Raw genomic sequence first — 16,017 nt, 5'->3', positions numbered from 1 at the left:
GGGTAAAAATAGTGTTTTGTAACAAATGATTTTCTATCAAATGCATTAGACCTATGAAGAAATGAGTATTGAAGTCGCTCACAAAACACTCACTTGTTATATATGTTCATCAGAAAGTGACTTGTAAATCGTTTTTGACATATTTAATGTAGCTCATTTATGTAAATGATGTCAATCCACAGCCCAGCTTTTCAGGGTCAGGATACTGTTGTTATAAAGCATGCTTCAGTACTAACACACCACGACTACTCTAAGCAATGGCCATTCATCTCTAGGCAAGAGGCTTCAAGAGAAATTACTGTGAATTCTTGGACTCTGAAAGAATGAGGATGCTTTTTAGAGAATTCTGTCCCCTGGGGGTGAAGGGATCAGTGGGAGACGGCATCATTGGCAAGGACACTAGGTAAAGAATGATGTGTGCTCACAAGCTGGCCTCATTCAAAAGCCATGTTTTCGTTAGCACTTTTAAGTGCTGTGATGGTTTGTATTTCTGTCCCTGGAAGTGTTCAAAAGCCTGAGGGTACAGATTGAGAAAAAAAGTGATAGGCTCAAATGGAAGAAAATGAAAAGTTTGTACAAGACCAAAAAAAAAGCTTCCTATTGAGAGTATTTATTAACTTAACAGCAATTCTTCTTAATAACAGAGTTTATGCGGAAGGTGTCTGGCTATTTAAGAAAAGTTATTTCAAGGAAGATAAATCCAACTAAAAAAAATAATATATTGAAGTCAAAAGTGTGATTCCAGAAGCATTATTGTTCTATAAAGCTTGTATTCACTCAAATGAGAACTTGAATGGAACAAAATGGAAGTGTTTCATAGAATTCTGTTTTCCTGTAACTTATATAAGATGGCAATCTTAAAAAATGAATTGCAGTGTTCTTCACAACAAATTTTTCACATTTTGGTTTATTTTTTTCTTCTTCTTATCTCATTTATTCTCAAAACCTAACCTAGATAAATGCCCTAGAAAATATTTACGACAGTATTACCATAACCATATTTTCAACTTATTTGATTCCTAAAAAGATACATAATTTTACATGTGTGATGTGTTTTCATAAAAATACCAGATCTGATTCTGTTAGTGTTCAAGTTACTCCAGTGATTATATTACTTTCAACTTCAAAATCAAATTTAACATACAAAAGCATTTTAATTTCCATGGACCAGGACAATGCAATGATCTTACTGGGAATAGTGAAAATGGGCAAAGGGATAACCCTTTGGCAAGCTGCCAAAGAGATCTAACTCAAACCTGGGTAACAGTTCACACTGGGAAAAAAACAAAAAAAAACAAAAACAACCAAAAAACCCCTAATACTGGAAAAATTTGTATCTTTTTTTTTTTTTCACTTTTGGATCTTAAAAATTATTCATGTAAGATAGTGTGAATTTATCCTACCACTTATGAATGATGGACATTAATTTTTACTTCAAGATTATATAATTAATTGTTCATACATATACATACATGCCACTTAAGTAAGATAAATATATCTTGCCTTACAAACTCTTCCAACTCGAGAAAGGATGGTCTTATCAGAAGTAGTGCCTTCTTGAGATGATTCACGAAAGAAGAAATATATTTTATCGTCATCTGGATTATAGGTGTCTGGTATAGGGAAAGTTCCAATAAATTTTGCTCCTGTTTGAAAGAAAAGAAGCTATAGATTAAAATACTGAGACAATTCAGTCAGGATAGCATTGGTGTCTTTGAATGTGAAACAGTTATCAGCAGAATAAAAAAAAAAAAAAAAAAGAACCATTAACTGAATGTGTGAAATGAGACATACACAAATAAATATGACACGAGGTAGAAACATGTATTAGCATGCAGAAGACTCGAACAAGTTCTCTAGGAACTTCAGAGAGCCAGTGAAAACATTATTGGCTGATATTCACAATTGTTACAACTCAACCAAATTACTTAGAAAGTACTTTCAAACCTGGAGAATCTACGATTTTATATTTTCCTTTTATTTGATGGAGTCACTGTTTTTTAAATCACAATGTATAGAATGAAGAGCTTAGGGAAAACTATAAACATGTCCCAAATTTTGATATGTTATTTGCTGCATTTTGTGTAATTGCTAAAGGGAAAAAGGAAATTAAAACAACTAATTAACAGAGCTTGGGTTGACTCCAGTGAAGGCTCTGGAGACAGTCTTTGCAGGTATATATCCTATCTCTCCCACTTACTACAAGGGTGACCTTACGTGAATTTTTGCCTTCTCTATGCCTCAATTTTCTCATGCCTAATATGAGGCTACCAATCATCTACCTAGTAGGATAACTGATATGATAACCAAGTGAATTAATATGTGTAAAGCACTTGCTATCTGGTAGTGCCTGACACATAATAAGTGTTCAATAAATGTTATTTATCATTAAATAAATCTTCAGGATGATAATCATTATTACGACCACTAACAAGAGAATGATAGAAAATTTAGCACATCCACACACTTGATCGAATAACAGGTAGCTGATAAAAACGAAGAACACAGTTCTAAATGTACTGGCATGGAAAGATGCCCATAATACATGTCAAATGAAAAAAATATTAGCAACTCAACTAACCCCTTTGCACTGCACCAATGACAAGCCAGTTTGGGTTACTAATTCCTTCTTTAAAAAGTATTGGGCCTTTTTAAGTTTGGGTTTTATAGAATTGTGAATGAACCAGGTAACAGATCTGTAATGAGGTGATACTAATTTGGAAATAATTCTTTTGATTAAGGCAAACTAGAGACAGTGGTTATTGAAGAAAGAAGGAAGAACCCCAATGAAGTAGAAAATATGAGATGCCTGGAGGGAAGCACAGAGCCATCTTTAGGAAGTAGAAGCAGGAAACAAGAGAAGACAAAAAAGTTTCAAACCACAATCACCAGCACCATAACAAAAACAAAACAGAGAGTTAAGAGGTAGGTGAAAAAGATCAATATTGCCTTATTGTCATGTACCCCAGGAGTCCTGAAAATCATCCCCCTGCTAAAGTAGAGCAGTAGGTCAATAGCCCAGTAAACAGGACTTCCTAATAGCTTTCTTCAATAAACAAAAGTTAATTTTGATTCCAAAGTGATGGGTAGTTCAGTCTTCATTATCCCAGCCAGGCTGGGTCAACCAGGGTCTCTTATCCAATTTCTTCTCTGCTTAAATGGGAAACTTTGAGAGGAAAAGTGAGGGGGAATTATGTGCATGAACTTTCTCCCCTTTGTTCTTTATTATTTCCCTGTTCTTTCCCTGAAGTTCAGAACTCCAACGGATTCTTATGCTCTTGATAATCTCACTTTGATATAGTCCTAGGTTACATAAAAAAAAAAAAAAAAAAAAAAAAATTAGAAAACCATGTAGGGTTTTGGGAGGTGCCTGGGTGGCTCAGTTGGTTAAGCGTCTGCCTTCCACTCAGGTCATGATCCTGGAGTCCTGGGATCGAGCCCCAAGTCTGGTTCTACGCTCAGCAGGGAATCTGCTTCTCCTTCTCCCTTGCCCCTTCCCCGGCTTGTGCGCTCTCTCTCTCGCTCACGCTCTCTCAAATAAATAAATAAAATCTTAAAAAAAAAAAGAAAGAAAGAAAACCATGTAGGGTTTTGGGGCCCCTGGGTGGCTCATTCCGTCAAGCGTCCGACTCTTGATTTTGGTTCATGATCTCAGGGTCCTGTAATTGAGCCCCAAAATGGCCTCTACACTCAGCAGGAAGTCTGCTTAAGGATTCTCTCCCTCTCCCTCTGCCCCTCCTGAGTAGGAGTAGGACACAAAAGGGATAAAACTGAAAATATACATAAGTTATAGGAATATGATTGGCTTGTTTTATCTTAACAAATATTTGAACTTAAAAAGGGGGTTCACACAAGTAGAATTTATCATAGCCCTCAAATATAATTTAAATAAAAGTTCTACATGAAGCATGTCACCCTTGTAACATTTAAATCCTATCACTTTAATGATTGAGTTGAATTTATAATTTAAAAAATAACATTGTGGTACAAAATTTAGTCTTCTCTCTCTAGAGAGGACATGAGAATTCAGTGATGTGAAACTGATAATCATTACAGATAAAAGGAATTCAAGGGTGAGAGACAGAGTGGCTTGTAAAGCTTTCCTCAGATACTCAGATGGGTGAAGTGGTCCAGAGGAGCCAACTGTTAGGTTTTCACTTGTTTACCGAGTTCAACAAAAAAAAAATCAATTCTACGACAACGCAGAATGTAGATGGTCTGCAAGGAGTCCAAATAAATATGACAATTCCTATTATCCTATTGCAGAAATACACAGAAAAACCTACTTTGGATATTGAAAATACTATCCAAGTGCAGGTATCACCATTTGAAATGGTCAAAGGTAGAATACGACACTAGTCTACATTCCAGGAATTTTATTTATGACATCAGTGGGAGAAAATAGAGTAGATACTTTCCCAATTTATATTTCTTTCACCTTTCAACTAATATATAACACAGATGATCAACAGACCCTAGATGCTCATAGATGAACAATCACTTATATTCAGCGACTGTTGATTTATTAGATTCTGTTTTAAATGTTGGTTCTCTTTTAAGTACTACAAGACAACCATTTTGGAGTACTATAAGAAAATTGAATGATAGTGGTTTTTAAGCCAAATGTTTATTATAGGAAGAAATCTAATTATGAAAAATGAGTTAGTATCAAATAGTACTCTATTGTGTGATTTAAAGAATAAGCATACTCAAGAGGTAAAAATAAATACATTTCAAGAATACAAAATATCTTTCTTGCAGATTCAACTGAGGTCCTGTCTAAGAATATTGATGCTAGTATTTTAATATAGAAACTCTTTCCTGAGTTGCTGCCAAGTTTGAGTAAAAATAGTTATCATTTAATCAGTGTATGACATGAACAATTGTTGCACTAAATAATTTAAAATCATAACAACAGACACCTGGGCTTTATTATAATAGCACATTTTTCTCCTTCAGCATTTAAAAGACATGCTCTAATAGGGATAGAGTTTGAAATCATGCATTTTCACAAATGAGCTATTAGCATGACACTAAGAGGCAGTGCCTAATGAAAATGGCATCAACCCACAGAGCCGAGCCTGCAATATGCATCATGAACCTCTTTGCACCCGGATGAGCACAGCTACACCATGATTTAGCAAATAGTGACTTCCTTACTTTCGTTCACTTCTTCTTGCAATATCTTCTCGCTACCACTTTTTAAAAATCTTACCCTTTCGAGTAGAAAGAGAATTTGGAGACAACAGAACTTACCAGGAGAAACTTCAAATGAAAACTGCCTCCATATGTTAAAAATAAAAATTTAAAACAAAAGTTCTCATCTACTCCAGGAAAGAAAACAAAAACATACGCATTTGAAGCATCATTGTTTGTTTTCATTTTCCAAATGGTCATAATTCTAAGCTTTATCCTAAAATTCTCACAAAAACTCAACTCAACAAAAACTCAAGGAATTTGAGTAACCACTCTGACTTCTACCTACATTCCTATTTCCTGATGGTTCTAAGATTAAGTTGATAAAGAAAAGTGAAAAAGAGAAGTGTGGGACCATCTAAGACTTCATCCAGAACTGCCCGTGGTATTGCATCTTTGCAATTTTTCATCCTCCTGGTGAGGTATTTAACAGAAGGATTAGTCTCTCTAAGAAGGAGTCGGGATTCATACTTCTTAAGGCTACTGAAGCTGGATTAGATAAAGTCCTGAGAAATTCTGACAAGGATCCTTGGACTTGTAAGTGAAGAGGATAGCTGATCTTGCTCTGGCTAATTCCAGGCAGGGCAAAGAACAAAATATGGCATACACACAAGCATCAAGGAATTTATAGACCTAAAAAAGATTCACATAGGATCATATTTTTTAAAAGGTTAATTATTTAAACACACTCAATTGTAAATTCAATTTAATTCTTGTATTTCACTTATTCTAAATGTAATATCAATTTACATTTATAAAAGTTTAATCACAAACATGTAAAAAATAGGATTTTAAACTAAAAGTGAAAGTATAGAGAGCAAAATTTAACAGGAAAAAACTTTGAAACTTGTCTAACCAGAAATAAATAACACTATGATGTTACAATATATAGAAGAAACTGATTAGACATTGACATCGACTCCATCATTTGAAATATCAAATATCTGTCAGTTCTTTCTTTCTTTTTTTTTTTTTTTTTTGAGATTTTATTTATTTATTTGACAGAGACACAGAGAGAGAGGGAACACAAGCGGGGGAGTGGGAGAGGGAGAAGCAGACTCCCTGCTGAGCAGGGAGCCCGATGTGGGGCTCGATCCCAGGACCCTGGGATCATGACCTGAGCTGAAGGCAGATGCTTAATGACTGAGCCACCCAGGTGCCCTGTCAGTTCTTTCAACCTGGCAACAATTTTATGAAACTGAGGCGTGAGTTTCACATCTAAATGCTAAGTGAACAGTAAAGAAAATTTAGACTTGTGTTGCATTATTTGATTGTGAGCTACTGCACATAATTAATAAATAAGTACACTTTAGACCAGCACTGTCTAATACAAAACGCTGTGATGATGGACATGTTTTATATCTGTGCTGTTCAATAGTCCTTAGCCCATGCGGCTAGTGAGCACTTGAACTATGTCCACTATGACTAAGGAACCAAATTTTAAATGCATTTAATTTTAATCAATTTAAATGTACACGTGGCTAGTGTCTACTATATTAGTGCCGCTTTCAAGCAAATAGCCTATGTCAGTAACTGCTACATCAGGTCCAGTGTTAAGGCAAAAACAGCCTCTATTCCCGTAACTGTCACCGAAAGGGCAGTCAAACTTGTGATTCCAGAGACAGGAGACACTATTGCCTTTCAGAAGTTTGGTACTGGAATGGAATGACAGGCTTGGGGGCTAACAGACCTGGACACACCTTCTTCATGCCGTCTTAATTTATGGAATATAAGGTTGAATAAGATCATGTCTATGATAACCTTATTTGCAGTAATCTTCACAGTTCCTCTTTCACTGTATTTCGTTTCCATGCATTCCCGACTCCAGCCAGATGATCCACTGACCTCTGTCTTTGGACCCCAGGTTGATTCTATCTGGAAAATGGCCACTTCTCAGAATGGAAAACAGAAATGCTCCCTAAGCAAGTCAATCTTTTGCCTTAGCCAATCAAGTACTTCCTCATTACAAGAATCTCATATAGTTTCTATAATTTCTCCCTTGCTGTGCCCTAGTTTCCATGGGCTGAGAAGCTCCTCGGCTGAATGGGTCTCCTGAAGCATCGTGTTCTTCTAATTCTGGCCTACCTGTCCATCAGCAAACATCTGATCTGATGGTCGCACTAACCCTGACTTCAGAGATTCTGCCGAGGTCTTCCACATCACTTACTTAACCGCACGTTCTCTCTGGGCTCTAGTGCCTACGACCAAACCCACATCCTCAGTTTGCTATTGCACAACATAGCATGTAGGCATGGCCTCTGTCTGAAAATGAGGCTCCAAAAGCAGGGAATGTGCAGTCAGAAGAGCAGAATTTAGGTTGATCATAAAATACATCATAAAATGTCAAGAAAAAAAGTGTCTAGAGCAAAAAAGACATCCCTGAGTTTCAGTCTCCCATCTACTAGCTATCTATAAACAATATATCTGACTTCTAATCTAGCCCCCAAATGTAAAGTGGGATTAGTAATTCTCTCAGGATTATATCAGTAAATAAAATAATACTTTAAAAGTGCCTAAAATAGTGACCGACGTGGATGCTATATAAAATAAATTTGAAGCAGAAGAGATCAGCGATAGGAAAATGAATTAACAAACAATAAAATAGTGGCAAGAACCCAGAGATCAAGTGATGAAGACCTATAGAAAGATGGCCATGGAAACAACAAGGTCGATAGATATTCTGACGGAAGTAAAAGCCCCTAGTGACAGATAAGATAAAGGGGGTGGGGGAGAGGAAGGAATCCAAGATAACTTCAAGGTAACTGGGTGGATAATGTTTAGAAAGTTAAGATAGATAGAACTCAGGAAACTGGTATTGAAGGGCAGGTTAGAAAGGGAAAACAAGATAATTTTAGATTTTAGATTTTTAGATCCAATTAGTCTTTTATGTATCTCTAACTATATCTGTATCTGCATATATTTAAAGAAACTCAAGCAAAGGATCACAACTTAAACAACTTGTAAAAAAAATCAAAGCACCTTAGTGGCACCCTGAGGGTGAAGGCTTAGATATCTTTATTTGCATACAAAACAATCAGCTTCTTTCTTGTGATCTGGGATGAAAATGTAAGACACCCAAATAAATATTCTTAAGGGCTCTGAGTTGCAGAAAAAAAGGCTTGGAAATGTAGTTTCAGGAAATACTGGAGCACAGGAAACAGTTGGAAATCTGAGAGTGGATGAACTCACAGAATTATGAAATGCAGAGAGAGAGAAAGAAAAGGTGGTCAATAGTTACAAATGCTAAATAGATGTCAGTGAACCACAGAGACTTTGGTGTTTTAGTCCCACCTCCTGCCTTTTTCACCTTCAAGAATAAGGACAATGATGTGATGAAAGCATTGACAACTGAACTGCTCTTAAAATTGTCTTCCGTCAGGCTTCCCAATATGATCTTCCCTATATGATCTAATTTAATCCTTAAGAACACCCTGTGAATAAATACTATTATTATGCCAAATTTTTTACAAAAAAATGTAGACGCACAGAAAGGTTTGACCAAGGTCACAAATAAGTGATATTCAGGATTTAAACCTACGGAATTAAATTCCACAGAAACAGAGCTGTGATTCTTGTCTAAACTAGGACGCTTTTGAGAGCTACAGAACATTGGAGGTAGACTGGAAATGTCCAGGGCAAACCGGGTTTTATGGTCCCCTGGCCATTAATCAATAAGCATTCTGCCTTGAATGTCTTAGAACCATAAACATTAGTTCTAATTCTTAGTCATCTGCCTGCATTCAGTCCATTGAGACTTTCCAAATGTGTATCCTTTCTCCCTTCTTCCTTTCCACTGACTTCTCTAATCACAAAGTTTTCTCAGTATCTAAAATGTTCTCTTGAATTCCATCCTCAGATCCTTGGATTCTTCTATTCCCAAGTATCTTCTATTTCAAATATTTGTTGCTGTATATTCTCACATCCGTCTCAACTGCCAATACCTCTGTTCTCGCCCCACATTTTCCTGATTCCTTGCTATGGCTTCTTTCTCTATCCTCATTCTCTTTTAGTCTTCTCTTCATACTACTGTCAGTTACTTTATAAAAAACAAAGATCCGATTCCCTAATTAAGGTCAGGTTATGGATGAAGGGGGTGAAAAGGTACAAACTTCCAGTTATAAAATAAGTAAGTCATGGGGATGTAACGTACAGCATGGTGACTACAGTTAATATACTGTATGGCACATTTGAAAGTTGCTAAGAGTAGATCTTAGAAGTTCTCATCACACACACAAAAATACTTCCAACTTTATGGTGACAGATGTTAACTAGACTTATTATGATCATTTTGCAATATATACAAATATTGAATCATGATATTATACCCTTGAAACTAATATAATGTTATGTGTCAATTATACCTAAAGAAAAAAAAAAAGAACTAAACCATACTTCACTTCCCCGTGATGTCAGGATAATATTTATAGCTTTCCAGCCCCAACTCCCACTCTCTTCTAATGCTTCTGGTAGTCACCCCTGAGTTCAGTAACCCTCCCATGTAATCTTTGCAAGCCCATGAGTAGAACAGCATTCAGTATGTCAAGGGTCCTCAAAAGTTGTTATTAAATGTTAAACCAATGCAAGGCTTCCTACTTTGTAATTCTCTTCACACAGCATTTAAGAAAAATATGCTAGTCAAATAATAGTTGAATAAAGATTTCCTACATTTATTAATTCAGCAATGCGGCAGACTTCTTAATGGACATGTCACTGTTAAGGAATAAATAGAATAATCTCCAAAAAGAGTGGCAATATGATGACATTTGCCATCCCAAGATTAAGAAATACAATCTATACTTCATTTTAAAGCCATAAGTATATCTTGCTACCTGAACAGATGGGTAAGTTTTTCTATTTGGTAAAATCCATGCACTCACTCTCAAACCAAGTATTTCCACAAAAACCTCACAATGCTCAAGAAGATAGTCTTGCCTTGTCTGAGTGTAGAGAAATTAATGAGTAATCACATAGTTGGGAGATCTTCTAAATTTGTCTTCCCCGTTAACAGGCTCTCTTTTGGTCAAGGGAGATCCCATTGTTGTGTAAACAAATGGATCTGGAGGTTCTGACTAAAGAAATGTTTTAAAGCATTTTTCCCTTTTGTTTATGTTGTCACTGCTTAAATGATACTGAGAGATAGAGAGATAGCCCCTAGGAAATGTCTACCCAGGCCTCCTCCACCAAAACCCAGTATTTATGGTGGGAAAGAGAAATGTTGTTTGTCTGCTTAAATGGCAATGTTATGTTATTCTGCCACACTTTATAATAAAGTCCTATGATAATTAGAAAACATTAGACTATCATGATAAAACCTGATCTGCTATAAGGCAGGAGAACATAAATAAACATAAATTAATTAATTAATCAATTAATTCATTAGTGGCTTTTTTAAAACTCAGAATACTGTATCACCTCCAAACAAAAAAGTAATCAGATAAACTTATGTCAATATTAATATGCTTAAAATTTTAGAAGGACATGTCAACCCAAGTATAAATAACCTTTCAACAAAAGAAGTTAGCATTACAACCTATCCCTTTGTTGTTAGGCTCATAGACAGTATTTGGCTTAGTCATTAAAAAACAGACTTCAGGAGAAAGATTGCTCACTTAAACCCCAGGGTCTACAACTGACAAGTTATAAGAACTTGACCAAATTTCTCAACTTCATTCTGTTTACTCATCTTAAAAAGGCACATAATAATAATAATGCATACCTCATATGTCATTGTGGACATTTAAAAAATCAATTAGAGCATGGAACAGCGTCAAGGACAATAGCACACTTTCAGTAAGTGTCAGCTATTATTATTATATACACAACAGGTTCTGGAGATTTGTCTTAGTGGGGAATTAATCAAATGCATTTTATAATGTTAAGCTAAACCACTTATTCCCAAACACATTTGAATGAGTAATAATGAGTTTCTTATCTATCCAAAAGCCAAGGCAAAAAAATGAAAAGAGAAAATGACTAACCATTGAGCCAGTAGTGCTCCGAAATGTCGGTTCTGATGTAATGATGGTCATGAGTAGGCCCAAGGGACCGCGTGAATGCCGTGTCTTTGCCAAGGAAATCAGACGCTGTTCCAGAATAGAGGTACTCATCTGAGAGGGAGAAGAGAATACACAGGACTTCTAAGAATACAGCAGCAGATACTATTTGCAATATACTAATTTCATTGCGTGAAACCAAAGACGTTTCTTGCTTAACATGAGAAGATACTGTTTCATAAATTTCACGTTCAAATTTTGAAAAATTTGTAGAGTCGAAGACAAGATAACCCAATGAACTTTGGTACGCTGGTGCTAGAGACCTGAAGATAAAAATGGCCAAAGTCTTCTGAATTCATAATTGCATATGCGTTAGCTTCTCTTATGAATAAGCTCTTTCTCCTTTCCCCTCTCCCTACAAATAACTCAAGGACACATCATAATTAAGAGTTTGTCTTCGTAGCAGCACAAAAAATACTAAAAAGTAAATGCCATAATGAGGAATGGATTGTGTAATTACTATTTACTTAACCAATACAACCTCAATGACCACAACTTTTCTCTGCCTAACCTCTGCTGAAAGGGAGCTTTCAGCACTGAAGTCATTCTTGGTAATTATAACATGTTGCATTCCTTGTAGCTAATCACATCTCTAATGGTTCTGATAAACAGGAATTCCTGAAAAGGGAAAGATGTGGCTATTACTGCATACCGAACTTCTTTGTCCTGTTATTTATGTAAAATGCATATCCATGTTTTACCAGAAAGAGAGAAGTGGGGGGGGAACGCAGGGTGGGGGTCAGGCAGAAGAGAAAGGAGAGAAGAAAGGGGGGGAGGTGTAAGAAGGGAAAGAGAAGGATGAGAGGAAGGGGAGGGAGAAGGAAGAGATCAGGGAAGAAGGGGAAGAGAAAAGGATTGAGGGAGAGAAAGGGGAGTGGGGGCCAGTGTTCCCTAATGCTAGTCAGCACTTGGAGGGGGGAGAGACAAGAATGTTGTCCCTACAGTAGAATATATTGCCCCTTTGAAAGCTAAGCCTCTATTTCAAGAAATCTTTATAGTCAATAATGTTGAGTATACGTAATAGACCACAATAAAAAAAGAAAAGGCTAATCTCTATAGAGCATTTAGATTTTTAAATGGCTAAGTATAAGATGAGTGAAAGACACTGTTTTATCACTAAAATCCAATTTTCCTCAGAAATATTATCTTTAAAATTCTGACTTTCTATAAGTGATTGAAATACTTCCTAAATCCTCTGATTACATCCATCTAAATAACCTTTTACTGAACTATTTGAGTCAACCAATCTAAATAATGGCAAGAGTCAATTTCCAAAGGTAAACAAAACAAAACAAAACAAAACACAAAAGAGAAATCCAGTTAGGTAAAGTAAATGTAGATATGATACCACTTCCTTCTCTTAAAGCAATCCCCTAAAATAAATGGTAAATGACAATATTTCATTTGTGGAGCAAATTTTTAAAAAACAGAAGAAAAATAACAACATCAATAAAGACTCTTACTTGGTAAGAGTAAAGGAAACAAACTATTCGTTTGGAAAAAAAAAAAACTGTGGATATTTGAACATATTGTTTAAAAAAAAAAAAAGGTGTGTTTCAACCTAAAAACTGTGTCTGTATATCCAGGCTTTAAAACTGTCTTCTTTGTATTTAAATCACTTAGGGATTTGTAAGAGGGCTCACCAATGCCCATAGTCCATTGTTTTTATTAAGGATATGTCAACCCCACTTGACAGATCAGAATCCCAAATCATCTATCTCCCTTTCTGAGGATAATGACTGAACATCAGTCATACAATTTTCAAAACACACAAAAACACGCATGCTTTCACTTCAAAGGAAGATCACTAGTTCTCACTAAGTGAAAATTAAAATGTCATGGTGCTTCACTCTTATCGTCTATTCAAACATTTGATAGACAAGTTCAATAAAAAGAGAGTAAAGTCATGAACCAAACCAAGACAAAAGGGGTCCTTATAATGGTTAAAATTCAGAGGTCGTGCCAACATTCCTCAGAACAGACTTCAGACCACACAGCACTGCCTTCTTTAAACAGGATAATCACCTCACAAGCGAATTTAAGATGTAGACAAAGCAAGAGAAGACTGAATGTGCTAGCAAAAAATTCACATTTCCATTACTACAATCAGGTTAATGTGAAATTGAGGGGAAAAGATGTTATAAAATTCTATTATCTGTATTCTATGTTATCTGTATTCTATCATTTGTTTTATTAGTTTATCCACTACATCTTACTATTAATCCTTCCACTCAAATCTTCAACATATTTTGTAACCTATTATGTTTAAGGAATTGCTAAATTTAACTTCCGTAGTAAGCCAAATAGGGACATAGCTTAGTATAAGAAAATCTGAGACATCTAAATATAAAATTACAGAACAAGTAAGTATGTGTCATTTGCATTAAAAAGAATTCAACCAGAAGTTCATTTAAAAACTGTGTAGAGGGGCACCTGGGTGGCTCAGTTGGTTAAGCATCTGCCTTCGGCTCAGGTCATGATCTTGGGGTCCTGGGATCACCCCAGGCTGGCTCTCTGCTCATCGGGGAGTCTGCTTGTCCCTCTCCTTCTGCCTTTTCCCCTCCTTGTGCTCTCACTCTCTCTTTCTCAGATAAATTAACATAAATAATAATAATAAAAAAAAAAACTGTGTAGAAATGAAGGATTTGCTCGGGCTTCCCCTGATGATAAGGATGCTAAATATAGAGATTTGGCACTAAAATACTATAATCACATAGCCAGTGAAAGAGTAATCCCAAATAATCTTTAACTCAATAAGAAAATGTGGTTTAGTCTACACATACCTTTTCAGAAAACCACCTAAAAGCAAGGCCATTGATCTTACCTGTCATTACCGAGGCAAAAGGCTGCTGAGGATCAAAAGGACATTTCAGTCTGCCAGACTCCAAATTATGTGTGTCTAGTTTGAATATAACTTCCTGTTATGAGAAATATTAACACAAGTGAGATTTTTTAAAATAGCAAATCAGCAAGAAGATAGGAGATAAGAACTAAATTCTAACTCATTAATTCAACAAAAACTGATTGAGCATATAGCATGTGCATCACGCTGTGCTCCTTAACTCTTTAGCAAATATTATTTCTGGCTAGGCTCAATTCCCATGTTTTGGTCTGTGTTTGCCCAAAGTAGTAATGATAATACTGAATGAATTTTTCAATTGGAAGTAGTGATATAACCATCAATTCACTGAGTCTGGACCACTCTCATTATCAAAATCACCATCAAGCACACACATTTCTTAAGGCTAATAACAAATTTATTGAGCCTAATAAGCTAATTTCCTCATCTAAGAAATGAATTTATGGGGCGCCTGGCTGGCTCAGTCCATTGAGCATGTGACTGTTGATCTCAGGTTCATGAGTTTGAGCCCCACGTTGGGTATAAAGATTGCTTAAAAAAAAAAAGACAAGAATTTACTAAAATAATTACACTTTCATTACTATTGTGGTTTATTTACTCACACATCTTCAACTAAACCAAAATAGGCCTTGTGACATTTTGTGATTTTAGAGACATAAAAGCGTGCTAAGGCAGGCAGTCCATTTACAGAGCTGTTGATACATGTGGGCAAAAAAAACCCAAAAAACAAAAAAAAAACCCAACAACCAAAAAAAACTCTGTTGTAGTATTTTCACTATTATGAAAACACTGTACACATTAAAACCACATAGTTATTTTGGCTGAAATATCTATTTTTATAATAGTGGCCACAGACAGAATGACATTGGCAGACTTATAATATTCAGGAAAAAATAACATCTTAAGTTGAACTTTCCAAGAAAAATATGAATGTATAATGAATATGGCCCCATGAGTTTGAGTGTTTCATAACAATGACAACACTACCATCCAGCAGAAAGGCTGATGACTCACCCTGCATATGCACTAGTTAGAGAAATCTAGCATTTCAGATATTTTCTCTAGACGGTGTATCTACCAAGTTGTATCAGAACACATGCATAATAAGAAAGGAACATTCAGTGCTACTTATTTAGAAAGTAAGCAATGAAGCAAAAGTGATAGAGGGAATTGGATTGTTTGTTGTACTGTGTTGTCATTTCAGATTTGTTTCTTCTGAACAGAACCAATAGTAATGACCACCTTATTAAAAAAAAAAAAACAGTGGTAGTAATTTAAATAGCATGATTGACAATGGCTATTTCATAGTTTTAAGTAAATGCACTTTCATGCTAACAGGAATAGTCCCTGCCATTAGGTACTAACTGTGGGCCCAGGAAATTTATGTACATTGTCTCATTGAATCCTCACCATAAGCCTAAAGCTATAGCTACTTTAAGAATTCCAGCTTCACAAGAGGAATATTGAGGACAGAAGGGGTTAACTGTCTTGTTCAGCAGCACATAGCTAGTAAGAGGCGAAGCAGTAGCTTGAACTCTCAGGGCTGTCCCCAGAGTTCATGCTGTTAACTAATCTCACCTCAGAATTTCAAACTCATGGATTTAAAAATGTGTTAAAATCAATTTATAGACTCACCATGACCATGTAATATGATCAAATCCAAGTATGTTTAGTTGGAACAGGCCAGCTAATGACAAGCTGTGATAGTGGAACCTTGGCATGGAAAAGGTACAGTGAGAACCCATTTAGGGCATGCTTCCCAACTGCGAATGAGGCTACAGAGATGTCAGGGAAAAAAACACCTGTAGACAGTGGCACTCGTGTGTGTTTAAATATCATTAAGGGCACATTATTTTCCACAGATCAAACAGAACTGTTGACTCTAAAGCCTATAATAGGATATTGTAA

The 16,017-nt window shown here is 35.8% G+C and overlaps 1 protein-coding gene across 1 annotated transcript in view; it reads right to left on the bottom strand.

Annotated features, from left to right (window-relative positions):
* SEMA3D (semaphorin 3D) overlaps window positions 1-16,017 on the bottom strand; it is a 128,717-nt gene that overhangs the window by 57,891 nt on the left and 54,809 nt on the right. Inside the window, exons 5-7 of the mRNA XM_032402268.1 lie at window positions 14,074-14,167; window positions 11,175-11,303; window positions 1,504-1,646 (exon numbers count right to left, since the gene is read on the bottom strand). Coding sequence (XP_032258159.1) covers window positions 1,504-1,646; window positions 11,175-11,303; window positions 14,074-14,167 — 366 coding nt within the window. The remainder of the gene's footprint in view (window positions 1-1,503; window positions 1,647-11,174; window positions 11,304-14,073; window positions 14,168-16,017) is intronic.

Source organism: Phoca vitulina, unplaced genomic scaffold (genome assembly GCF_004348235.1).
Source record: "Phoca vitulina isolate PV1807 unplaced genomic scaffold, GSC_HSeal_1.0 scaffold4, whole genome shotgun sequence".
In the NCBI taxonomy this organism is placed as follows: Eukaryota; Metazoa; Chordata; class Mammalia; order Carnivora; family Phocidae; genus Phoca; species Phoca vitulina.
Note: the sequence above shows the minus strand (reverse complement) of the source record. Positions and strands in the feature narration are given on the sequence as shown.